Raw genomic sequence first — 27571 nt, 5'->3', positions numbered from 1 at the left:
TGGGGGACATCAGAATTCGTTTTAGAGGTATGGTTCCTTCGGCAAAGTTTCTTATTTTGATTCCTAGAATATGATTTGCACAGAGCAATGGGCGATTTTTTTGCCTCCCCACAAATCGACCCGGCCTAATATGCAGTGTCCTTTCTTTTCGCGGCAATGTGAAATTCGACGCTCGCTCGGCGTCGGTGCGCAGGGGACAAGAAATGTGGAACCATTTTTCGTGTATGTCGGCTTGTTGAGTGGCAAATCTTCTGGCTGTCTACGGCGAGTACAGCTTTTCAAAGCCGAACATTCTTTGCGTAGTTGGATGTACGTTTTTTTGCTGCACACAGGCGTGTGCGTATTTTGGCTGTATCAAGATAATGATCCGAGTCAAGAGGTGTGTCTTCCATCTATATAATTTTTCAGCCAGGCCACAGCCACTTAACTTGGTGAATTCTTTTGCGCTGAAGTCGATCAGCCTCGGTCCGTTCTCGGATGTTTCGTTGTGTAGGCTAAATTTTCCGGACTGGTTCTGAGTGTGGTTTTGTGTGTAGAAGTCTACGCAAGTGCGGAAAGACTTTGATCGCCATTCATCCGGAAGTGTCCAGGATAATTATTGTGCATAAGGTTCAGACAGCTATAGCGTACGGGCATCGCCCAAGTATCCTCTGGATAACTTCTGAGCACATGTTTGGGAGCGAGCTAATGTGAGAAGACGAAATAGCCTAGGGCATATGCTTGTGCGCTAGGTTTGTGGCCCAGAAAGGAAAAATCCTTCCCCAATAAAAATGCAAGCAAAGCCTCGGATGAGAAGCACCCAATTGCATGAAGTTATGATATAGGTTTCTTCATTTTCTGATATCATTTTTAAGAAGAAATCAGTTTGGACTAACACTTACTTACTCGAGTGCCTTCTCTGTTGAACTAATAGGACATAGTTTTTCCAGCACTGGAACTATTTTCGAAGTCAATGAATACTGTGCCTAAAAGCGACAAACGGTTGCTGCTATTTTGCCGCCATTAGAACATATTACACTCAAATTGTTACGCTTCAACGGAGCTATTCTTTTTTTTCTTTCCATTCAATATAACTGCAAACTATCGGAACAAGGATATAGAGCGTACCAAATTTCATCTATTAAACTTAGTTCAATTGTAAACAAAGAGCGTACAGTAACTTGGGTATCACCGTGTTGAAGGCTGAACCACCTCCCAGGCGAGTCAGTAGTCATCTCTTCACACAATGGGACATCTCCCCCTGAATGGGACAGTTTACAGACATTCATTAAATGCCATTCATCGGGAATCACTTATCACCTTTTTAAGCTCACAACCTCCGAATGCCGTTATCAGAGTCCAACTGCCACCCATCACAGACGTGACAGCCGCCATTTACGTTTTGAATATTGTAGCAGGTTAAACTCTTACCTAACCAGAATTGACCCCGGCATAATCAATATATGTCCGACATGTGAAGATACCCCGCACCATACTAACCGCCTATTCACATGCCCTCTTAAACCAACTCACCTAACACTCCTCTCCCTTTTGGGCCCAATTCGGCGAAACAGTCAGATTCCTCGGTCTACCGTTATGGGATTGACGATAACGCTGGCAATAGCGGTGCAGTCAACATCGCTCCGCGCGTGAAAGCTGTTTTAAAAGTGTGTTAGGAGTTTGCAGTGATCGTTGGAGCAACGTTACTCGATCAAATTTTGCGTAAAGCTAAACAGTTTGTATCTCCAGGAAGCACTGTAAACGCGCCATTTTACAAAGAAGTGTTCCTTCAGCTGAAAAAGCGCGTCGCCCGGGTTCGACCCGACCTCGTCAACAATTGGACCCTTCATCACGACAATGCGCCAGCGCACACCACCTTCCTCTGCACCTCTGCATTAGCCAAGATGGGGGGTTCCGGTGCTTCCCCACCCTCCCTACAGCCCAGACCTGCCCCTCCGGACTTCTTCGTGTTCCCGCGCCTGAAAAGAAAGCTGAAGGGGAGGCGTTTCGACTCCCTCGAGGCGATCCAAAAAAGAACTGTGACAGCCGAATTGAACGCGATTCCGGCGGATGAGATTAAAAAATGTTTCCTGCAGTGGAAGGACCGCTACCAGCGGTGTATTGACGGACAAAATGGAGGAACCTACCGTTTCAAGCCGATTCCGAACGGCAGATATTTTTATGAGCTTTTTCATGGCCGAAATACACTCGGAGGTTTGCCATTGCATGCCGAGGAGCGACCGCTATTAGAAAAATGTTTTTCTTAATTTGGTGTTACACCGAGATTCGAACCTACGTTCTCTCTGTGAATTCCGAATGGTAGTCACACACCAACCCATTCGGCTACGGCGGCCAGTATTAAATATAGATCGCCAACCACAAGCATACAAAAAATAAACAAAGGTCGGTTTTAATAAATTTATTTGCAGTACACTTGCAAGTAGCATATAATAAAATTTGTTTGTACAAATTATTTATGACACACGGTACGACTAAAATAGCCAAGAGATAATTAAACTGCGATCCGTATTGTTTGTGATCGCAATAAGAATGTTTTAATCAAACGCTTGGTATATCTTACATTTTCTCAAATTTCATAGGCGAATATAATTTATAGAACAAAGTTTTTTCTGCCAAATTGTTTTTGCTGGAGTATATTCAACAAGGATGAGCGTGGGCGATGCCTTCATAAGAAATAAATAAATAAATCTTCATATTCGATGAGTAAATTGATAAGAAAACCAAACAAAAATTATTTATTGAGAAAACTCTGAAACGTACCGCAAATAATTTCTTATCATTTTTCATTGAATATATTTATATTTTATTTCAAAGTTTTTAATCAAATCAAAAGAAAGATACGACATATCTCCACCAAATGGTGTTACAGTGTTATCGTTTGAAGAAATTATAAAAGAAACTCCAACAGATCAGAAAATGTGTTATTTGATCTTATGATTACTAAATTAAGGTGCCCCCAACTTGCTGCCCATATTTGTTCTCTTTCTCCATTCTGTTTATGTATTGCATAAGCAAAATTTGGCTGCATTCGACACCGGGCAAGTCCCCATTAAATACAGAGCAGAAATGCTAACTATATCCATAACGCGTTTTCTACAATAATTCTTACTTTAAATATTTTATGTAATCTGTCGTTAATATTTGACGGTTATATACGTTTCAACTCATTATTTAATCGAGTGTAAGTTTATATGTATATCAAATGAACTAAAGCTACTTATCAAGTAAACAAGCATCTTAAAATTGTAAACCCCACATTCTAAGTGTCAAAGTAATTTTTCGACCGTGTTGTTATTTGTTTGTTTATCCCACTGTAATATTATATTAGTAGTTTGCTATTTTTCTAACGATACTGAAACTCCAGTATCTCCTGCCTTGTTCTATGAGGATAACAGGATGGATCGACAATTAGTTAATATTTATATGTAATGCATGTATCATATTAAGGCGTGTCAAACGCATGCATTGTGTTGCATTAAAAAGGCTCTCCCTTTGTCTTCTCTCCTCTCCTCCTACAGCTTGCACACTACACTTTCTAGTTACGAAAAGTGACTCCACAAACTAATCGTTTAATTTGCACTCGCTTTAGGAAATTCTTGACCGCTAACATGAAGCGCAAACTTCTTGGCTGGTGGAGGTATATCCGTTTGATCAGCATCTAAGTCAATCTAAGAAGCAAATATTTATACACAAATGACACAAATAAAATTTTTAAACATCGCTTACCTCCATTATAACATTATCCTTTTGTAAATTAGAATTGCTGCTAGTATACTTGGCTTCATCATTGGCAGATTTCGATACAGTTGTTTCGCTTGAGGTTGTATTATCTGATTCATCAGCTATGACAGACAAAACGCCACCGGCGCCGGCACCACTTGCGGCAGTTGTTGCAGAGATTTCTCTCTTTTTCAAATCGTCCTTCTTGTTGTTTGCGTTGGTTTCAATGGCAGCGGCGGAAGCGGTGGCAGCCGTTGCTGCATCCTCCTTCTCTGCCTCATACTTTTTTAGTTCTTGATCCAAATTGTAACGTCGACGGTTGCTAACGAAGAAAGTGCGTACGTGAGCCTCTGTCTTCGTGCCAATCGTTTCGGCTATTGTCTGCAAATTATTTTTTTTTTATGTATTTAATTATTTACTTATGATTTGAGAAAATTCATAATTACTTGGAAATCCTTGCCATATTTTCGTACACCCTGCACAACGAGCAAAGCTTCATCGTTAGACCAACGTGAGTTGATACGATTGGTGTTTTCAGTTGGACGCATATCTTCTAATCCTTCTGAGATCTTACGCTTTAAAGCAGATATATTTTGTTTATTTAGCTGAACCTGTAATTCAATCAATAGAAAAATTTAACTGATTTTAATACATATTTGGATTTTATTGCATCCAAATGAGTGAGGTGGAATGATGTGATGATTGATGTCGCCATGTGCCCAGTGTGGTTTATGTTCATGAAATGTATTCTTATGCATGCACGCGATCTAGCCTTGCTTCGAATGAGAGTTCAAAGGAAATCCATACCATGTAACAAAACCCTTGCACTTGATGCGGTATATTTAAAAAAAATTCGAGGAGGTATTTTGTATGGAAGAAAAATACGTAATTCCTCTGCATACTGAGAGTTCTAAGAATTCTGGTTAAAAAGTTGAAAGTTTTGATGAAGTTTTGAAAAATTTTGTATGAAGTTCGAAAGTTAACGCTATATGGTTTTTGATGTGGAATGAACTATATTTTTATAAAAAAATATTGGTATATTTATAATTTTTCAACGGGGTGTATAGCAGAATAAATCGTAGGGGTACCAATCAATAGTGGTTAGGGCAAGTATATAATGAGTGGAAAAGTGTGGGCACAGTTGCACCTAAATGAAATCTAATTCTCTGACATACACAGAAAAAAAATGAATGTTATGTGAAGATGTGAGGATTACAAAAAGGTAGTAAATAATTATTTAACCTCTGCACTATGAATCTGATTGCAATTTTCCATTTTTGTACTCAACCAATGTAATAACTATTAAACCCGATTATTTAATTTGAAGTTTCAATTTAAAACTAAATTTTAACATTCACTATGTTGAATTTATAGCAATTATTTGTTTAACGCTAGACTTAAGAATTTAATTTTTTATAGTGAAATTTAATGCCGTTTGATGCATGAGAAAAAACTTTGCCTACAGATGCAGGGCAAACCTTGAAGTAATCTATATTACCTATCTACAGATACAGTTTTAGTTAAATTTTATCATTTCATATACATACAGGACAGTCCATATAGTGGTTTCTTCTCATAGATTACAAAAAATGAACACAAATACCAGCTTTTCATATACATACAGGGTAGTCTACATAGTGGTTTCTTTTTAGCATATAAATTAAAAAAAAAAAACACGAACAAAAATAATTTTTCTTCGATATTTTATTGGTTTATTCCCGTTATTTATGGCATAAAATTTCATTCGTATGGTTGTTTTGGCTCACTACGCAGTAGCGCATTCTGTTAACACAGTTTTTCCAAGTTCAGTTTTAGGCTCTATCTGACGAACGACTTGCTCGATTGTCGTTTTAATTATTAATCGATTGTTTGCATTACATTGGCCCTCCCCGGCCCCACGCACAAAAAGGTCTAACGGCGTCAAATCGAGGTGGGAATTGACATTCGCCGTGATGGCTGAAAACAATATTACCGAACTTGGCGCGCAAAAGTTTGTTCGCGGCATGGGCTGAGTGGCATGGCGCGCCAGCCTGCTGAGACCAAATATCGTTCACGCCCATTTCTTCAAATGTCGGCTACAAAAAATCTTTGTACATCCCTCTGTAGCGCTCACTGTTGACCGAAATATAGTTTCCAGCAGAATTTTGAAATAAAAATGGGCTAATATGCCACCGCTCCAAAATCCACAATAAACTGTCACTCTCCGAAGTTTTCCGATCCCCAGATATGCAAGTTTTGCTTGTTAACATAACCGCCTAGAAAACGAATTTCTTACTTCTTCTCAATAATAATCGCACTGTTTAAGCTATACAAGATTGACTTTGGAAATAAGTTTGCAGTATTTGCGCAATGTTGTTCAAGCGAAAAGCAATTCATTTCGTTGCACGAAAATATGATTTCCTGTCAATATTTCTGGCGGAACAAAGCTGCCACTGGCAAAATAATATATTATTAGAGAGAAACACTATATGGACTGTCCTCTACATATCGGGAATATGTAAAATAATGAGCTAACCAAGCTACCAATAGGCGGAACAAATATAACATATATAACTGTAATTAAAGATGAATTTTAAAACTAAAAGGTGTGAAAAGAAAATTTGCAAAATCCAACTCCTTACTTGACTCAATAATGAAACGATTTCTCTATCTGTATTGGAGAGCAGTTCGTCTTGATTGTCGTTGGCTCTGGCCAGTGCCACAATGTCGTCATGATTGATGTACATGCCGCGCGGTGGTTTTCGTTTGTGCCTTTCAGCATTGCGATCGCGTGACCGTTTACCAAAGTATGGACCGGAAGTAGGACGTTTATTTCCGGTACGCCTGTGTCACGCCATTTGAATTTTTCACAAAACGAGGACATACAATAATAATAAAAGGAATTTAGTATGTTTTTTAGTTAAGGTGTTCATGTGTGTATTTTTTAAGCATATACCTCCAATGATGGTGGCAACTTGAGCACAGTTTACCGTGTGGCGATGCATTTAGCACACTACATGGTACTCCACAATTGGTGCAACAACCACTCAAACCCGTTGAGTCTGCATTTGAACACGACGAATCCGTATTCGTCGTGTTGGGCGGCGTCTGTTGGCGTTGATGCTTGATACCACCTGGCACAATACCAACATTGGCAACTAAGCCACTGTCGCGTCCTGTGGCTATCACATTCAACGAAGCAGAGGCAGTTATGTTCTCACTGTCAGCTTCGCCACCGCCACCGCCACCGCTGCTACCACCAGTAGCACCACCGATCTCGCTTGACTTATTTAATTTGTTTGGTAAGTCGGCAGGTGTGCCCACACCACCAACACCGCTGCCGCCTACTTTCGTTTGATCTTGCAACCCAGAAGTTGAGGCCAATGCTTGATCCTAAAGGCGGTTTTGAGTAAATTGATGGATTGTTGTTGATAGAATTTGCGTGTCACGAGTGTGCGTGTGGCGATAAAGGGAGAGAGAGAGAGAGAGAGAGAGAGAAAGAATTATAGAACGTTTAGGCGGATTAACTTTGGCATAGTTTATAATTTAACTATTGATGTGTAACACATTATAATTCTACAACAAATCGCTAAGGTCATCAAGAAGTTATCAAACAAAATTTTTGCATGTGTCCGAAAACGAAAAGCCAGTGCAGCGGGCATGGCTAACTAATGACGCGGCACGCGCAACAACAACCAGTCAATGAACCGACAGCGCTTAGATATACATACATACATACTACAGAACCAAACACAACACCAAATTTGTTTCAATTACTCTGAGAATTCTGAAATTATTGATACAAGTAAAAATAGATTTTGCAAGATTTGTGAACTGGAAGAGCCCCGAAACAAACGGTTTAATAATAATGAAATACAATGGGTGGAGTAATATTATATGATAAACGTGTGAATGAAAATTTAAACGTGACAGTAAAAAAATGCAAAGTATAAAAATCTTGATCAGGGACTAAAGTGGCAATTAATATTTATGTTGCAAAAACATATTATTTATAAACCGAAAGCAGTTAGTTTTGGGACAGTCGTGGACTAATGGTTTCCAATATTTGTTCTAATATTAAAGAAATTTCCAAAGAGTCACATTTTATTATTATATAAAATTTAAATTTTGCCTTCAGAGGGCAATTCTCGAATATATTTGATTCAAAATATTACCGTTTTTACAAGATAGAAAAATATTTTTGAATTTAACCACAATTGCATGCTCGTTAAGAATTTATTGTATTCAAGATTCAGCATGAAATTAAGATATTACTTTGCGTACTCATTGAATAGAAGTAAAATCTTAAGTTGTATAAGGGTTTTATGAAAAATCTATATCAAGTAAACAAAAGCGTAGTAATGCAACTCAAATATATTACTAAATATATGATTTCACGAACGAAAAGCTTCGAAAATGAAAGAAACACATGAATTTTGTTTAATCTTCTCGCAGACAATAAATGGTTTATTGATAATTATTTATGTACTATCATTTACTGTTAGTAGAAGATCTATAAACAGTCTTTCGTTATGAATAAGATCTTAATGGCTAAAATTAACTAACAATAAATATATAGAATATTGTATAGTGTATTCTATGGGCAACATATACATATCTAGCACAAAATTGTAAATGCTTGATGAAAGCATCGTTTCGGCCACAAGATACTCCACTCCACTAAGGCAAACCATTTTGCCTCAATGCTTTCTCGTAAAAGTCTTGTAGTTAAAATAAATGCTTACAACTCTAAAATGTTTACAGAATCTATTTTACGTACACATATGCATCTTGTAGCCGAAACGATAACAAGAACAAACACTTCTTGTTAAGAGATAAGTGGTGTGGCGATTTAGAAAATTTTATTTTGTTAAAATGTTAACATCTTACTATATACTACACGTGATATTGATACGATTGCCTCTTCATTTTAAATTCATCATAATTGAATGACACTTTATAATAGTCAATTATAAATAAATGTTAGTTTAAAATCCTTAAAAAAATCCTATAATAAACAGAAAACTATTGGCTAAAATATAACTAACATTTGTGTGGATTATGAATGATTTTGTTCAAATATGGTTAATATAGTATGTTGTATTTACTGAAAAATCACTGTAAAACTAAGAAATCAATTTCAATTTGAATATGATTCGTTCCTAATGTACGATTATTTTAACTAATAATTACCTTTTCATCTGTGTCAGATTCTTCATTGCTGCCGTTTTCACTCCCATTTTCCGAGCCTTCTTTACTGGCTTTAGCCTTCTCTTGCCGATCCATTACGCTTTGTCTGTGGCGCGTCTTTTTCCACGAGTAATAATATTTCACCAAACTGGCAATTGATTTGTCTGGCAACTATAAAAAATAATGTTTTATTAGTATTCTCAATTCAAACACTTTAGAAAAAATTCCAAAATTACCATTTGCCGAATCCGATGAAAGCTCTTTCCGTGAAATTGAAATGCTTGATCAAATAACACTTTGTCCTCCACAGTCCACTCATCGGGGAAGGGAGTAAAATTTGCTAAATCCATTACGGCACGTTCTAAGTCATGTTTGTGCCAAAACAACATGCCCAATGCTTGTTCACCATTATAACCGTATTTCTCTTTAGCCACTGATATATATTCTTCCACTAAGGGGCGAAAAAAAATATTTAATTGCAGTTTTCTTATACGCCACTAGCTTTATTTTATTTTTATGATAAAGATTTATTTGAAATACAAGAGTCCAAGTGAATAAAAATAATTTAGTTTAAATCTATATAGGGAACTTTGTCACAATGCGTGAACTCGAAATTTCCGCGAAGATCTTGGTCAATTATTTAACTCCACGATAGAAGTCATTATGGCCGAACTATCCTTTACAGTACATAACAAGAGAAATGATCTAAAGTATACCGTAACAACTCCCCAAATAAAATAACATAAAAATATATAAAATGAAAATAAAATATAATAAAAAAGGCCCAAGTCGCTCACAGAGGGAAACGTCAAACTTCCTAGTCTACGACATGCCTCCGCTAAATGAGAATAACATGTTCCGAACAGTCCAATAACGTTCCATTTCATTCGGGTCTACGTTATCGTAACGACCCTGACATGTATGAGGAATGTTTACGCTGCTGCAGCAAAAAACAATGACTTTCTTAGAGATGAACATCCCCACTTTGACCATACTGATGCACTTCAACCAGCTATATCGAAGAGTAAATAAAGTCGGCACTTGTTTCACGATTCAAATCGAACACCTGGCAGTCGAATGAACTCATTGGTATCGCAGCTTCAACTGCTGGGAAACCTTATACAGGCCGACTCACTTCAGGAGCTTTACGCACAAAAACCTTGAGATTTCCATATTAACAACAACTAAGTCCGGAACTATCCGGCAGTCCAGATCCTTAAGTTAGGGCCATGATCAACGATTTTCAAATTTTTTATTGATACTTACGCTTGGCGTCTGGAATCTCTCTGGTAGGTGACCAAACTAAAAGCGCACGATCATTTAGTCCTTCTGGTTTACGTTCGTTTTCTGGAACTAGTGGTGGACATACTGCCTGGTAGTCACGACCAACACGAATTTTCTCTAAAAACGTAATTGAAAAATTCAAGTATTTCCACAATTTGTTCTTTTTTACATTTCAACTAACCTTCATATTCGCTTTGCTTATTTTTGGACTTTCCGTTGCGCTTTATTGCTGGTAGGAAAAAAATAGAGGTTAGTTAACTATTTATTAGTACTTTTTATATGTTAACAACTCACAATTATCATCATCGGAACTCGTTTCTGGAGTTGCGGCACCACCAGCACCTCCACCGCTCCCAATGTTAGAGCTTCCGCTTACTGTACCACCTCCAGCTACGCCACCACCATGACCATTCGGACTAGGGCCGCGCGATCGTCTCCCATTCCGCACTAATTCAGAATTTCTCTCAGCCAGGACCATTTTGTCGCGAATCAATTTCACACGATTTTGTTTCTCCAGTTTTGAGCTGTTCCAGCTTTAGCTACGCTGCTTCACGCAAATAACGAGATCTTCGGTATAATTCAATTCAAATCTGTTTAAATAAATTAACAGTTCAAATTAAATTTTTACAAACTGAATTTGCAAACTGAACTAAGAAGTCGTTTCAACATAGAGCAAAGAAAGTGAATAAGAAGAAGCAAACAAACGATGCGACGAAAAAAGGCCATTCAGCGCTTTAGTTCAGTGTCAATTACCAATTTCACAGCACACTTCTAAACGACCGTAGATCGTGAATTCTACTAATGTGGCGGAACGATAGCAATGAATAGCCAACTGCCCAGCTGAGTTCTTTTCACAATATTAAAAGTTTAACATATAACTATTTTGTTATTGAACACAATCCAATTTCATAGAAAAATCATAAGTTATTACCTTTTTCGCTCCTCTAATATCGTCAATGAATTTCTTGTGATTGTGACTACATATATAGCTTTATTTAAAACTGAGCAGAAGCAACTTTTAACCCGTTTTGGACTTTCCGATATTACTGTTTTAAACACTGTAACTCTTCAGATGTTAACTCCCGCACTTATAATAAAATATTTCAAAAGCGAGAGCGTCCTATGCACAAACTGCACTATCCTCACTTCTTGCCACAATCACAATGAATGGGCAGGTAAAATTCTCAGCCGCTGTCTTGTCAGCGTTTTGCTGAATTCACAGCTTACTTCCAAAAACGACCATAGTCAATGTGTACGTAACTCTAGAGATTGAAGTAAATACGCAACATAGATTCACTAAAAATGTTTGAAAAATAATCTATTTTGTGTTTCTATTACCAAACAAATTATTTGAAACCTATAAAATCAGATTAATTTTTCATATCATTACCATAATGACATATTTTGAATTTACGATAATATGACAGGGTATGTTCAATTGAAGCATTAATATTGTTATTCAGCAGCTCATCACATTTGAGCTGTGTCTAATTAGCTCATGTGCATATATTCGGGGGTATTCAAACATGATTCATTCAATAGTAGGAGTATTCACCATCTCGTGCAATATATTTGCGTGGGGTCTTTTTTGTATATCAATAAATTGTAATGCTGATTTTGTGCAAGGCGAATTCATACAATTTGTTGTTACTAGAGCAGCTGATTTGATTTTTTCTTGCAAGTTGGTAGTTGGAATGTTAAAATGGTCTGTTTTTCTTGTGGCCTTGTTGGTTTATTTATTACATTACGGTTGAAATTTGAATATTACAAAAACAGAGCACCTGTAAATTTTTATTCTTACTCTAGTGAATCCACGAGTGCACGAGTCATAGGTTATAATTTAGGTACAACCGCCCTATTTTTGGTCATCCCAAGGTGTTTTGGAATGTAAATAGTAATGATTTGGGTAAAAATAATGTTCAATACTGCTTTAATTTAAATTTAAATTCTTGCGTTTATTGAGTAGATCTCTTGATGAGAATGTGTTATAAACAGAAATAATATGATGAACATTTGATTTCATTAATAATTTGAGTGCTGTTATTTATCAATGAAATTGGATATATTTACACACATATGAAGATTTGCATTTATTTTCGGAAAATATATAATTTGTTGAAAAAGGTATAATTTTCATGACAAATCAACTATGGGACGAGCAAGGCGAATCTATTAAAGGTGGTGTTGGTAAATCTGTTGAGTTATTTTTGTTTTTTTGGCCGTGTCGATGTGGCTGTCAGCTCAGTATGAAACAAGGCGAACTCATTTTTTGTTTTCTAGTTTCTCAATACTTTGCTTGGACAATCAAACGTACAGAACAATGTTGTTGCCACTTTTATTGAATTCGCCGTGGGTACGAGTATAGAAATACTATAATAATTATTTGTACAAATTATCCATAACGGAATAGGTACAATTATACCTACCGTCTCATCACTAAGGGTCGCATATGAATGTCAAAATTTGACATTTTAAAAACAGTTCATAAAGTGTTTTCTAAGCAGAAGAATTTTTTCCTATTATTGAACATTGAGGAAAATCCTATTAGTAATTAAATAATTAATATTGATGGTAATTTTTACTACTAAATTTCCTACATACAAATCGTTGTTTGCTTGGTAGAAATGGCTACGGGAGTGGAAACTCAAGAAGTGCAGCAAAAGTCTAAGAGACCTTCAGGTAATTACCAAGTATATAAAACGAGTGGGGGTTGTACTGCGGTGGACAATGACTAATTCTATTGATTACTTGGATAAGTAAATCGTAAGTTATAAAAACTTAAAAATGCTTCACTATAGCTTCGAAGTAATATTCACAGATGCTTGTCATTTATGCATTTTGAATATCGCTCACACTATTTGTATACATATATATAATATGTGTGTATATAATATATGTGTTTAAATGTACATATTATATACGAATTACTATATACATTTACTATAGATTTGATTAATGAATATGTTTTTCTTTTTAAGATTCTGCCTTTAAGCAACAGCGACTTCCTGCATGGCAGCCGGTATTAACAGCGGGCACTGTGCTGCCTACCTTCTTCGTTATTGGAATTTTGTTCATACCTGTAGGAGTGGCATTGCTATATTTCTCAGATGAAGTTAGTGAATTTGTCTACGACTACACCAATTGCAAGCAAGTTGGTCAAGTAAATTTGACCTGTGCGGAATATCTGACCAAAAATCCCAGCGGAACATGTTCATGCAAAATTGACTTTGAGTTACCGAAAGATTTCACAGTAAGTATTTCTTTTATAAATTTAGAATAATAATTAATGTTTATTAGTACACAAAGTTTTTGTCAGGAGTTGCAAAAGAGTTAGCAATAAAAATGCATTAAAGTTAGTTAAAATCACTGGAGTTTTTTATGTAATGAAATTAAATGGGTGTATCAGTACTTATAACGCCAACAGTATAAAGCTCAAATAGATGCTTTGGTTGGTTGGTTAGAGTGGTGATTCATCCAGAATCCAACTAGCGCTTCCGCACCATTTTGTTGCCACATCCTCGTTACCAAATTGTTTAACAGTTATTTGCAGCCGGACTATATCCAGTCTGTGCGGTTTAGGAACCTTATTAGGTTGTTGACGTCTACGCCAGACAGTAGCTCGAGACTCTCGAACAGCGGTTTGCCCAGGGTTAACATTCTGTCCTTCCATAGGGCAGGGCATTCACAGAGGAAATGGAAGATTGTTTCTTTTTCCTCCGGTTGTTTACAACTATGACAGTATGTGTTGTGAGGGATGCCCATTTTGGCGGCTTGTTCTCTGATAGACCAGAAGCCAGTTATGACTGCCGTAAGTCTGCAGGTGTCCCGTCGTTTCATGTTTATTAATGTCAACGATTGCTTGAGGTTGTAGGTGGGCCATAACGTTCTGCTGATTTTGCATTTCGTCTGGTCTCTCCATCTACAATCTGCAATTCGAAGGTATTTTAGGGAAATTGCATTCTTGACCGCACCTAGAGGAGTGAATACTGGTACTGCAAGAGCGCTATTCATGGCAGATCCCCCTCTTGCCAGTTCATCAGCTTTTTCGTTACCTTCTATGTTCCGGTGTCCCGGGACCCAAATCAAGGTTACTCTATGGTTTTCACTCAAGTTGGTGAGGCTATTCCTACTTTGCTCCACCACTTTAGAGGTTGTTATAGTCGCGTCCAGCGCCTGGATTGCGGCTTGGCTATCCGAAAGAATAGCGATATTGCCCTTAAAAGAGAAATCTGCGATTAGTAACCTACAGGCTTCCCCAATTGCTAGTACTTCCGCTTGGAAGACGCTGCTGGTATTAGGGAGACGCACAGATTTTTCAATTCCAAGTCTACGAGAATATATACCAGCTCCAACACCACAGTCCATTTTACTGCCATCTATATAGACTGTGGTATCGAAGTTGTTTAGAGAGAATCTCTTATTCCATTCTTTTTTAGATGGAAAGAGAGTGGCAAAATTCCTATTGAACGTTACCATCGGGACGATGTAGTCAGTCCTCACCGAGGTTAACTGAGTTTGTCGCGATAACAGACTAGCGTGACCATAAGTTTTTCCTTCCAGCGACCCGCTTCATTTAACCTAAATGCACTCATGGTTGCCGTCTTCTTTATATGTAGGTCTATTGGAATAACGTGTGTCAGTGCATTGAGAGCCTCTCTAGGACATGATCTAATTGCACCGACCGTTATTGCACAGGCTGATCTTTGTATTCTGCCGAGTAATTTGGTATTGTACTCTCTCCCTAGAGCTTTCCACCAAACTACCGAACCATACGTTAAAATGGGTCGTATAACCGCCTTATACAGCCATAATGTATGCTTAGGTTGAAGACCCCATCTTCTTCCAAGCATACGTTTGCAGGCATATAAAGCAATTTCTGCTTTCCTTACCCGTTCTTCGATGTTTAACTTCCAGCTAAGTTTGGAGTCCAAGATTACCCCTAAGTACTTTGCACTGGTTGATAAAGACAGAGTTTGTCCGTTGATATTTGGTAGGGTAAAGATTGGTACCTTGTATCTGGTGGTAAAAAGCATAAGTTCTGTTTTACGCGGGTTTAAACTTAGCCCACATCCTGTGGCCCAAGAGTTAAGCTCGCCTAACGCCCTTTGGAGGATCCCACTGATCTGGACACAGTCCTGACACTATTACCACCACATCATCAGCGTACGCCACCACTTTTACCCCACCTCCGTCAAGTTTTATTAAGATTTTGCTAATCACACATAGCCAAAGAAGTGGAGATAATACTCCCCCTTGTGGAGTGCCCCCGTGGACCTTCTTGGTTATGTTGATATTACCCATATTAGCTTTGATGATCCTGGTTTCTAGCATGGAGATGACCCAGTTACTGATGCAACTGTCCACCTCCAGGTCTATCAACGTCCGTTGGATGGCATCTGTGCTAACATTGTTAAAGGCGCCTTCGATATCCAAGAACGCCGCCATGGTATAATGTTTGCTCTCTAGAGAGCCCTCTATTGTTCCGATAACCTCGTGAAGCGTCGTCTCCGTAGATTTGCCTTTAAGGTATGCGTGTTGTGCAGTTGATATACCAGAGCTCTCCAAAGAGCTTCTGAGGTGCGTATCCAAAAGTCTTTCAAAAGTTTTTAACAGGAAAGACGAAAGACTGATTGGCCTGAAGTCTTTCGCTGATTCATGTCCTCTTCTACCTACTTTTGGTGTGAAGACGACCTTGACTAGTTTCCAGCTGTCTGGAATATGGCCTAAGTTTAAACACGCTTTCAAAATTTCCTCCAGCCATGGTAGGATACAGTCCAAGGTTTCCTGTAACATCTTTGGAATGAGATTTAAAGGGAGAGAAAGATTTGATTGCCCATGCAACTTTTTCTTTGGTAATAATTTCATTTGCAAGATGCTGTGGACTATATTGGCTCCGCCTAATGTTTCCCCTCTCACTTTCGTAAGCGCTGCATCCCGGAAAATGCGTGTTTAGCAGAAGCTCTAGCGATTCTTCTGCTGTAGCAGTCCAAGTTCCATCAGGTTTCTTGACCCAAGAAGCCATTGAGTGGTCTTTGGAAAGAACACGGCTGAGCCTAGCAGAATCCCTGGTGGATTCGATTGACGAACAAAATTCCCTCCAGCTCTCTTTTTTGGCGGCCCTGATTGCCTTCTTGTACTGTCTCCGACTTTCTCTGTACAATTCCCAATTTCCCGTCGAGTAGCTGAGGTTAAACGTTGATCTAGATTTTTCCCTTAGTTTTAAGAGCTCACTGCTCCACCAAGGAGGGTGAGTTTTTTTGCTAAATTTTATGGGGCAGGACGTTTTGTAGGTAGGGCCTTTTCCAGTGTTATGACCCTACTCTCAAGGTTTTCCGTGAGAGTGATTTGAGGGATAGGAGTCTGTCCTATACTCTTGTTTACTACATTTTTGAACCTCTTCCAGTTGGTTCGTAAAGGATTTCGATACGGTAGGGGTGGATCTACCTTAAGATCCAAATCGTACAGGATCCAACTATGATCAGAAAAGGACCTTTTATTGGATACCCTCCTATTATCTACCCTTACTGAGCTATTTTCAGACAGTAGAGTAACATCAATCACTTCCTCCCATCCTCTGAAGTACTCCGTACTAGGAAAGGTGAAAGTGGGAGTGTTACCCCTGTTACATACCGATAAGTTAGTATTAATAATAAACTTATATAAAGACTCACCTCGGTCGTTTGTCTCGGAGCTTCCCCACAACGCATGCCTCGCGTTGGCATCGCATCCGAGCAGCAGGTTCTTGTTTCTGGCTTCACGCACGAGCCGACGAGCCTCCTCGGGTGGTGCTGGCCGATCATGTGCCATGTAGATGGAAGCCAATATGATGCCGACACCGTCAGCGGCTTCTACCTCCACAGCCGTCACATCCTGTGAACAATATGATGGGATTAAAAATATGTTCAAATGTTTCTTAGCTACAATACAAGATAATAGATGCACTTTATAAAAGAAAAAAAAAGAAAAATTTAAAAAAATGTAAATTTCTACTTTTGTTTCGTACAGAAATTCAGGTAATTCTGGTAGAGTATGAGGTCGCTTACCATGTTTCCACTACAGTACGTTCTACGTTAGCGAAACCACCGGAAAATGTTTCAGAGGGAAAGGAACGGGAAAGGATACAAAAATTTAATACTAGAGCTATTGCAATGCAGATTAAATATAACATTATTATGAGAAAGAAAATACTGTTAGATGGGCATGTGCTGGTAGCTGGAACTTTTACATTTGCACAATTGTAGGATATTGTAGCCTATTAAGCTCCTATCCGTTCAGAATCCACCCCGTCATACCCAACATATGCCCGGCATGTGACGATATGATTCAATTGCCCCTTAAACCCGCTCATCTAGCGCCCTATCCCTTCCGAACCACACCGTCGAAACAATGTTTTTTGGCCTACCGTTACATTTGGTTCCAGCAAGAGGGCGCACAATTCCATACAGCGCGCTTAACAATCGATTTATTGCAATATTCAAACCACCATTGGCACCGTTGCCAAATATTGGACTGAAGGAGTCGTAGCAACGGCGGATATATGCCGGATATCATACCAACAATATTTCTGTTTCATATTAACATTTTAAGTTCTCAAGCTCTTAAAAATACCCGATACTACCCATACTCTATACACAGGGTATTCCTCATATTCCTTCTCGACTTAAGTACAGAATAACTACATTTCCCAGATTAACAAAGTAAATATTGGAAGCGATAACGAAACCTACAGAAATATCAGGAAAGAAATAAAGAAAATACAATTTTGGGATTGGGTAGATAATAAGAATACCTTTCATTTAATGTTTAGCCACACATATTAGAAACTATACCTTGCAAAGTTAATTCACACGGGGTCTTTCAAGTGTGTGCTTCTTTTTTGCAGTGTTTGATTTTGACAGCTATCACACTACAATAAAGTTGGGCGATTTAACGTCTTTGGGGTGCTTTCAGTGGACCAATTCAAAGATAGCGTTAAGGTGAATAAATCAGAATGTTGAAGCTTTGAAAGATAATATTCGGCATAAAATTTGGGAAGATATAGCCCCAATTCCCATTAAGTGTCATCGAAAATTTCACCAAACGAACCATAAATTTTAAAGCCCCTAGTACATACAGACGCGTGCCAACTAAAATATAATGCATTTGCAAATATGGATATTAAAAAAATTCTTAAGTTCTTAAATTAATCCGTCAGCAAATGTTGAGTTTTCTTCTTCAGCATGTCCTTACATAGCTCGTCATCGGAAACATGGTCTACTAAATTGTTTTTTTGAGCTCAATAAGTTTGTCTAAGCACAGTCGAAGTAATCTCGATTAAAATAGTTAAGGAGAAGTTACCACACTGTTTCTCACGTTATTATTTTCGTTTACCAAAAAAAATATATATATGTATATATGATAGTATTATGCTCTCCCCATATGCACTAAGCGCGTGCACGGCGACTTGCCACGTAAGCTAAAAAAGTTATTAAATATCAAAAATAACATACATTTTTTCCCCCCTGCGGGCTAGGGGTTTAGAATATACCCGCAGTAGGGCATGCTTGTCGTAAAAGGCGACTAAAATCCAAGCATCCACTCGCCAAGGGCTTGGTTGTCGAATTCTTAGCCAGTCTCTGCCATCCTCTTTTGTGGAAGTCAGTGGAGGCAATACGCATCATATCGCCACAGGTAGGGATGACCTGTTTTAGAGTTTCATGGCTGTTGGATGAGGCTTCCACTATTGCTGGCAACAGTTTTAGCCGATGCGGACAACATTCATCTAATACTCTTTCAACTCGTCTATGCCAAGGACTTAAACATACATTTTTTACATTTGTGGAACAACATCAATATGAACACCACAAATCGGAGGAGAAGCTCGGCCAAATAGCCAAAAAGGGTGCATGTGCTAATTATAATATATATAAAGTCGTTGAAAAATACTTAAGAAGGATGCGCTGGCAACCATATTTGAGTATCTCCTATCGAGTATGGTGTCGTAACGACTCTTTTTGCGCTTGGATATTCATTGAAATGTGTCCATTTCCCTATTTCACTTGAAGAGTTCGCTTTATTTTTTTTTTGCGTTTTAATAAGAGCACTGATATTTTTGTAAGAAATATACTTAAAAACGATTCGGCCTTCGGGCAAAATTTTGTAAATTGTTTTCTCTTTTATATTGTAACTGGTAGGCAAGTAAAAAATAAAGGCTCTGAAATATTCCTACAGCACTTTACTTTAGTTGAAATGATTCAATAATGTAGAAAGGGAAAATTGCCACCCAGATCTTCGAAAAGCAATCATAGATTTGCAAAAGAGCGGATTATCGTACAGTGCTATTTCAACACAAATCAACGTTTCAAAATTGATGGTTTTTAATGCTTTTAAATATTTTGCTGAAACTACTACCCAGATTTATAAGATGATCCTAGGAAGAATGTTGCTGACATCCATTGAGATACTTTTGTTTACCTGGAAAAGTCAATAACCAAAAGAACAGTTGCGCTTCCATAGGTCAAAGCAGGGATTCACGGTCGACTGGCACGAAAGAGGCCTTTGGTAACAGCATCCCAACGACAACGTCGAATTGAGTTGGCTCGAGAGAACATGTCCTAGATTCCAAATTAGTGGTGTTATATTTTATTCAGCGATGAAATAAAAATAAATAAATTGATTCAGATGGTGGGAAGTACGTGCGGTGGCCAAAACGTGCAAAATTCGACTGCTTTTCATGGAACGGTGTTGGGCCAATTCAACGCATGGAAGGTTATATGGATGCGGCCAAAATGTAATGCTAACTTATGCGGAAGAGAACTTACCGGTGATTTGGCAATTTCAACAAGATAATGATCCGAAGCGCATTTCTCGTGTGGTAAAATAGTGTTTCGAAAATAATTCGATCACTGTTCTAGATTGGGCATCTTCGAGTGCCGACTTAAATCCAATAGAACATCTTTGGAACGACATAAAAAATGCAGTACGGGAATATCACAAATTTGGATTAGTTTTTTGAATAGGCCAAGGTAGCATGGGTAAGGTTCGAATATCGGTGAAACACCAAAATTAAGAAAAACATTTTTCTAATAGCGGTCGCCTCTCGGCAGGCAATGGCAAACCCCCGAGTGTATTTCTGCCATGAAACATCATCGAGACGCGCTCGACAAATAGGAGGAGGAGCTCGGCCAAACAGCGTCAATTATATATGTATATAAGGCAGCATGGGAATCCATTCCTGTTGCACGTTGAAGAGGTTTAATAATGTGAATGCAGAGGAAAATATTACAACAAAGTATTGTTCTACACTTTTCGCTTTGCTCCAAAAGAAGTTAATACAAGAATATATATTTCCCTTTCGCCTGCATTTTGTATGATTTGACTATTATTTTGTTTCCTTTTTAAGTATTTTTCTCGAATGATTTTCGATTTTGTGTATTAACTTTTGTACATGAAGTAAAAAAATTATGTTTTTCTTAGACAAAAAGACTGATACTGTTTTAAAAAATTTTAAATTTATAAAATAAAACCTAATATGCAAAACATTTAAATGATTTTATTGAAAAAAGTCTCAAATGAAGACAACTGGGTATCGTTCTTATGTATATACCGAATTTACAAATTTTTAAACAATTTAAAAACAGTTAAAATCATTGTAATAATAAACTGTTTTGTTAGAAAAAATTTCTCAGGCCAATAATAAAACACAAGCGATATAAATATTTTTGTTTTTTAATTGTTCTTCTTTTTAATTTTGAGGGTATTTAGGATCTTGAGAGGGTCTAATTTTTTGGAAATTTGTGTAAAAGGAGATTAAGTAATCTGTCTGTTAAGATCTGCAAAAATTGTCTACCAAATTAATGGAAAAAGTTCACTTTTTCCACGGGTATTCAATGGTAATTTTCGAATAGTTGGCGGCACGGGTAAATATTAAAAAAAAATGTTAATAATTTTTTGACCATGAAACAAATTTAATTGGCATCATCAAGAAAAAATAACTTTTTTTGTGTGTCTTCATAATATATAATATGCATTCATGTACAAGGTGGCACAAAGTTAATCTACAAATTTTGTTTTTAAACAATATTTTTACTAATTATTACTATTTTTATTAATTAATGAATAAAAATCAATAAAAAAATAAAAAATAAATGAAATAATAAAATAATAAAACAATATATTAAATAAAATTAAAAAAATTAATATAAAAAAAATAATAAAAAATTAAAATAATAAAAAATAAATAAAATAATAAAAACATGATTTTGAGTGATATAAATCTTTATTTTATTTTGGCTTTTAGCATTCCATCGCTTGTCTGTTTGTATACTGCAGCTGTCTAGTTAAAATAATATTGACGTATGACGTATGACATTTGCAAATGATACATTTTTCGACATGGTGATTAATTTTGCGCCACCTTGTACATGTATGTCTTAATGAATCTGATAAAAATAACCGACCCGATTATAATTTTTTCGTACGAGTATTTTGCCAGTTTTGTGCTATCAAGCTTAGGAGTAACAACTAAATATTTTTACAAGCTAAAATATCTTATTAATTCCCTGTTAATTGACTTATATAACTCACTGTTTTACAGGGAAATGTCTACATGTACTATGGCCTTAGCAATTATTATCAGAACCACCGACGTTACGTGAAATCACGAGATGATGAACAGCTATTGGGTAGACTATCATCAACTCCATCCACGGATTGTGTACCATTCGCTTATGTTGAAGAAAATATGGAAAGTATTCCTATTGCACCGTGTGGAGCTATTGCCAATTCGCTGTTTAACGGTTAGTAAAAAAACAAAATGTTTTAACACAAGATAATTTCGACAAATTCATATGTGCATTTTATTTAATTAGATACACTATCACTGAAATACAACGGCACCGATGTACCGCTGCTAAATACTGGCATTGCTTGGCCATCCGATAAGTTAATCAAATTTAGAAATCCTGCAGGAAATTTATCACTTGCCTTGAAAAACTTCAGCAAACCAAAGTTTTGGCAAAAAGAACTGTGGGAATTGGATCCAAAAAATCCTGATAATAATGGTTTCCAGGTTTGTTATGGTCATCAATCATTGTTAATAAACATGCTGAAATATTTATTATACAGAATGAAGATTTAATTGTTTGGATGCGCACAGCAGCATTGCCTAGCTTTCGGAAACTTTATCGGCGCGTTGACCATTCCAATTCAACTTTCCAAAGTGGCTTGAAAAAGGGTGCCTACACGCTCAACGTTGTTTATCGTAAGTGTGATATATAATTCTGTACTAAGGAACATACTTTTGTTTACCACTCGGTATATTTATTTCACTTTAGAATACCCTGTGACGTCATTTGATGGTTCGAAAAAAATGATTTTATCTACAACGTCTCTGCTTGGCGGTAAAAATCCTTTCCTTGGCATTGCATATATTGTTGTTGGTTCCATTTGTCTAATTCTTGGCGTCGCGTTGCTGTTTATACATATCAAATGTAGCAAAAGGTTAGTATCAAATATAAAAGCAAATGTTTTTTTGTTTTTGTTTCTGTGTGAAGTCCAGCAATGTGGGCTCTTATCAGTTATTGTTTGGGTATAAAGAAAAACCCATACATTGAAATTTTGAATTCTAAGATAAAGACAAATTTTTACTCATTATGTTTTATGAATTCTTTTGAATTTCAGCACCACGGAAATGATCAACGTCAATCCACGTACACCATATTCGTAACCGCATTTCTGTTGGGCGGATTGACACGAGGCTGCGGGCAAAAATGTGCCTCAGAGTTTTAATGCTTAAATTATTTGTGATGTATAGAAGTATAGACGTAGTTGGACACTATGAATTGCACGAAGACTTATTAAGAAGGCGGCAATTGATTTAAAAGCTACCGGAATGATTATTGTTAACTTTTTTGCCCATATTAATTCAGTTTCTGTAAGCGCAGCACACATATGCGGGGTTTTAAAGATTACGCATTGCTTTTCACTATTAATTTTATGTTTTTGTTTTTTATTTAATTATTTTGGAGCTATTAGTATTACTGAGTTATTAGTATTACCGATTATTGTATGCGAAGCTATAGAACAGCACACTTAGTTTTTCGAAAAATATAAATTAAATTAAAAAAAAATTATATATGAATAAATCAATGAATATTAGTGTAGCTTCACAGTGCTCTTATTTAAGTTACATTTCATTTTATAATTTTATTAAATTGTACCTGCTTGCATATGTAGCCTTCACCCGAGTTGGTTTAATAAAATAATTCCAAAATAATTAACTTTCGGTATTTTATTTGAGTGTAAATAGATTAGAAATTATGACGTGGAGTACTCAACATTTAAAGGCTTATGACGACATTTTTCCTGCAAACTGCCGCCTCAGAACGGAGAATGGTTTTGTTTTTTATACGCATTTCCATAGAAGAATTGCAATACGATGAATAAAATTTAAACTATGTATATACGAGTGTATATTTCATACCATGATACTCCAACGAGTCGCATACCAACTCACATAGATCGAAAGATTAAAAGAAAAGTATCAAGTAGAAGCAAAGTAGTAAATATTCAAACTTAGCTTAAAGAAAAATTCTCTCACATAGGGGTTTTCGGGATCTGTGAATTGTATTATATGGTATATTATTTTTGTTTCGCATTGGGTTTAGGCCATTGAATAAATTTTACAGGAATATGTGAGGACTTAGTTCTTTTTATGCGATATTAGTGAAATATAAGATGAAATAACTGCAAGGTGCCAAGTCAACTTAAGTCGGTTGTTTGTCAAAATTTATCGCCTCTAATATTAATTATTTATTTATTAATCAGGATTCTTATAGACTATAAGATACTTGTAGATAGATACCACCATGACAGGAGTCTTATAAGTAACTTTTTAAATATATTTGCCCAAGCCTTTTGTTGAACTTTACGTAAACGAAATAACAAGAGATTTGCTTGGATGGTAATTTTTTGTATTTGGAAATGGTTGTTCAAAACGTTTATGACGTCAATCAAATTTTGTATCGAATTTCCTGACCAAAACCTCCTCTCGTCTGAATGGTTGCTCCTTCCGGAACCTTCTCGTTAAGTAAAGAGTCGGGGAGCCGTTATCGAGTACTTTTAATCAAATCTTCAGCCTTAAGATGCAGCTTAAAATCTTTCACTATATACAAGTAATAACACAGCACAATAAATTTCGATTTTTTGAATATAAGGGAAAAGTGACCATATAATTCTGAAAGTACATCATGTGTAGCACCGTTCATCTACGTCAAAGTCTTTTTTAAAGTGGGTTAATATTTTAAAATTTTGGCGAGCAATTTTTTTTCTAATGAAGTGCGTCTTTTTTTTTTTGCGTATCTTTGAGAAATGCCATCATTATCCCGTTTTACTCGAGAAAGTTGCTGGAGACGCCTTTTCAGTAAAACCATAATTACCAGATTTTTATTGGGTTCACGTTGAAGACATGGGTTTGGTTGAACTTTGGTTGTGCTTAGCAGGGAGATGCCGGTCCAGTTTTTGCACGCTAAGTTGGTTAATCTTGGTAATCGTGTTTTCAGCCGTATAAAGTGAGTTCTGCGTGCTGGTATTTGATTACGTTGGTTTTTTTTTTACTCTAAAGTCCTCCTCCTTTTGTACTGTAATCCATTTTATTCAATTCATTGCTGAGATATAGCCAGAAACCGTTAATAAGGTTTTGCAAATTTGAGTTTGCTAATTAAGAATTTTTCAATAGTACAAAGTGTAAGTTTTCTCCCTCGTAAAAGAGGTGTCGCTCCTGATACTATTTTTGTGTTCGCTCTAGTAATCTACTGGTGGTTTGAGGATGTATATGTGAGGTGTCGATCGCAGTAGCTGACATTCGTTTGAAGCGTAAGGACCCTTTTTTATCTGACGTCAAAGATGTTTGCATTCGTCCCGAAAAAACAGCATTTGCGGGAAGTCATGCTTCGTTATTAACTTTTAAAGAAAAGTGCAGCTGAAACATGTCGCATATTGATCAATATTTACGGTGATCACGCTAAGTCAAATACAACTTATAAGGAGTGGTTTCCACGCTTCCAAAGTGGCAATTTCGATGTGAGTGATAAACATCGCGAAGGGGCACAAATTCGAAGGAACAAATTCGAAGATACTCAACTACAACAATTATTGGATGAAGACGTTTGTCGAACTCTCGATTATATGTTTAAAGAGTTGGATGTTGACAGATCAAGATGGTAATGGTCCAGAAAGCAGGTAACTGGCGGACACATTAATTGAAGGAGAGGGATATCGAAAGGAGGGAAACTTATTCCCATACCCAATACAAAAGTTAAGTGTTAAACATTTTTATGATTTGTCAATGTCAGAACGTAATTCAAGTTTTACATTTTTATCAGTTTGAAGTGCACGAGTGACCAATGTTTGGAAATTATGAAAACTCACTTCTGAAACTCTGCGATGAGTTGTGTCGAAAGGCACAGGCACGCGAAAACTTTTACTATTGAATATTCCTGAGTCGGCGAGAAAATTTAGAAGTAGTAGAAGTACATTTCCAGACCTAGATATATATATATAATTGGCGCGTACACCCTTTGTTTTTGGGTGTTTGGCCGAGCTCCTCCTCCTATTTGTGGTGTGCATCTTGATATTGTTCCACAAATGAAGGGACCTACAGTTTCAAGCCGCTTACGAACGGCAGATATTTTTATGAGGAGCTTTTTCATGGCAGAAATACATTCGGAGGTTTGCCATTGCCTGCCGAGGGGCGACTGCTAATAGAAAAATGTTTTTATTAATTTTAGTTTCACCGAGATTCGAACCAACGTTCTCTCTGTGAATTCCGAATGGTAATCACGCACCAACCCATTCGGCTACGGCAGCCGCAAAGAGACCTAGATACCTTTGTAAAAAGTAAGCCAATCGATTCCACGCCAGTCACAGAAATTGTAAATTTCTCAGCTCCCATTGTAGCGAATTTTACATAAAGCTCTTGACCTACATCCTAGCAAGATGAAACGAATATTCAAGTAGTGACTATTTCAAGTGAATCTGGATTGTCCATAAATCCCTGCAGGTAACTGTCTATGGGACTCGCATCGCATCGGCTTGATGGAACTCCGCACATCGTGAAAAAAAGATTTAAAATATTTTAATTTTTTTTTTGTGGTTGGTTACTTGGTTCGTTGAAGTGATGATACACCAGGAATGCAATTAGTGCTTCCGCATCATTTTGTTGCCACAATCCCGCCACCAACAAGTTATACGAACATTTCTTCATGACTATATCCAGTCCGTGTGATTGAGAAATCTCATAAGGCTCTGTTTACGTCTATACCGGCTAGTTCTTCGATGATTTTCAAAAGCGGTTTGTCAAGGGTTAACAATCTCGCCTTCCATAAGGCAGGACATTCACACCTCTGTGAAAGATAGTGCCATATTCCTCCGGTAGTTTACAACTGTGACAGTATGTGTTGTGAGGGATGCCCATTTTAGCTGCTTGTTCTCCGATAGACCAAAAGCCAGTTATGACTGCCGTTAGTCTCCAGGCGTCCTATCGTTTCATGTTTATCAATGTCAACGATTGCTTAAGGGGTTATATACCTTGTGTTTTTCAAAAAAATCAAAATAAATTTTATTTCTTTATCGTAAAGTACAATCCCTTGAGAACATTTTCCAAAAATTTCATAGAGATCTGAGCAATAGATCGAAAGTTACAGCGTTTTAAATTGTGCGTCGTCACGTCCTGAGCGTACGGCCTCATGCGGCGCTTGAAACTTTAAACGCGATTATCTCAAAAACGTGTTTTTCCAAAAATGCTTTTGCGGTGGACGCGATTGCAAAAAAAGTATTCAACCGATTTTTATAATTTTTTTTTTAAATTGTTCGTAATTGATGTCGCCTCTTAGTGAACGATCAACTTTTTATGTATAAATTTTTATTTTGCAGATATGAATTTTTTAATGCCAATTTTAGGACTGTAGAAGTGGAGTTTTTTAAAAACATGTTCCTATTTTCACAAAAATCAAAATATTTAATATATTGATCGTTCACTAAGAAGATATAACCCTATACTAATGAAATCTTTTCGATTTTTTGATTTCAGTTGACTTGGTGGACTTGAATCGCGTCCACCGCAAGCCTCTTCCAAAAAAAGGGTCTTGGGGGAAAACGCCATAACTCCGCCATTTTTAAATATTTTTACACAAACAAAGCCTTTTTTTTTTCTTTAAACATTGTAATATCCAATAATAAAAACTTTTATACAATAAAATTATTGCTACATATCTTTAAAAAAACCCAACTTTCGCTAATTTCACCGGACCACAAGGTATATAACCCCTTAAGGTTGTAGGTGGTACCCAACGTTCTGCTAATTTTGCATTTCGTCTGGTCTCTCCATCTGCAATCCGCGATTCGGAGGTATTTTAGGGAA

The 27571-nt window shown here is 36.9% G+C and overlaps 2 protein-coding genes across 6 annotated transcripts; one reads left to right on the top strand and one right to left on the bottom strand.

Annotated features, from left to right (window-relative positions):
* Positions 1-2383: 2383 nt before the first annotated feature.
* On the bottom strand, positions 2384-11419 carry LOC128858160 (REST corepressor). Of its 5 annotated transcripts, XM_054094191.1 has the most exons (11): positions 11105-11419; positions 10468-10763; positions 10355-10402; positions 10156-10290; positions 9126-9340; positions 8893-9060; positions 6656-7092; positions 6342-6543; positions 4167-4331; positions 3727-4101; positions 2384-3668 (listed from the first exon to the last, which is right to left on the bottom strand). In XM_054094191.1, exons 2-11 carry the CDS (start codon positions 10649-10651, stop codon positions 3570-3572), a joined length of 2028 nt encoding a protein of 675 aa, XP_053950166.1. In that variant the 5' UTR covers positions 10652-10763; positions 11105-11419; the 3' UTR covers positions 2384-3569. The 5 variants fall into 5 exon arrangements, with proteins under 5 accessions (XP_053950166.1, XP_053950167.1, XP_053950168.1 ...); XM_054094192.1 differs by lacking the exon at positions 11105-11419 and having other exon boundaries at positions 10468-10857; XM_054094193.1 differs by lacking the exons at positions 6342-6543; positions 6656-7092 and having other exon boundaries at positions 11105-11401.
* Positions 11420-12648: 1229 nt separating this feature from the next.
* On the top strand, positions 12649-23432 carry LOC128858159 (cell cycle control protein 50A). The gene is made up of 7 exons (XM_054094190.1): positions 12649-12852; positions 13152-13423; positions 21749-21950; positions 22023-22222; positions 22279-22414; positions 22488-22653; positions 22834-23432. The coding sequence occupies exons 1-7, from the start codon at positions 12798-12800 to the stop codon at positions 22877-22879; spliced, it is 1077 nt and encodes a 358-aa protein (XP_053950165.1). The 5' UTR covers positions 12649-12797; the 3' UTR covers positions 22880-23432.
* Positions 23433-27571: the final 4139 nt, after the last annotated feature.

This window comes from Anastrepha ludens, chromosome 3 (assembly GCF_028408465.1).
Source record: "Anastrepha ludens isolate Willacy chromosome 3, idAnaLude1.1, whole genome shotgun sequence".
Classification (NCBI taxonomy): domain Eukaryota; kingdom Metazoa; phylum Arthropoda; class Insecta; order Diptera; family Tephritidae; genus Anastrepha; species Anastrepha ludens.
This window is presented reverse-complemented; position numbering and strand designations above follow the sequence as displayed.

Excerpts from the sequence above, each read along its gene's own strand:
- LOC128858160 (XM_054094191.1), bottom strand. The coding sequence starts at position 10,651 with ATGGTCCTGGCTGAGAGAAATTCTGAATTAGTGCGGAATGGGAGACGA. Across the intron at positions 10,403-10,467 it reads GAGTTCCGATGATGATAATT|CAATAAAGCGCAACGGAAAG; the intron begins GTGAGTTGTTAA and ends TTTTCCTACCAG. Across the intron at positions 7,093-8,892 it reads AATCTGACACAGATGAAAAG|GATCAAGCATTGGCCTCAAC; the intron begins GTAATTATTAGT and ends AACCGCCTTTAG.
- LOC128858159 (XM_054094190.1), top strand. The coding sequence starts at position 12,798 with ATGGCTACGGGAGTGGAAACTCAAGAAGTGCAGCAAAAGTCTAAGAGA. Across the intron at positions 12,853-13,151 it reads AAAGTCTAAGAGACCTTCAG|ATTCTGCCTTTAAGCAACAG; the intron begins GTAATTACCAAG and ends TTTCTTTTTAAG. Across the intron at positions 22,654-22,833 it reads CATATCAAATGTAGCAAAAG|CACCACGGAAATGATCAACG; the intron begins GTTAGTATCAAA and ends TTTGAATTTCAG.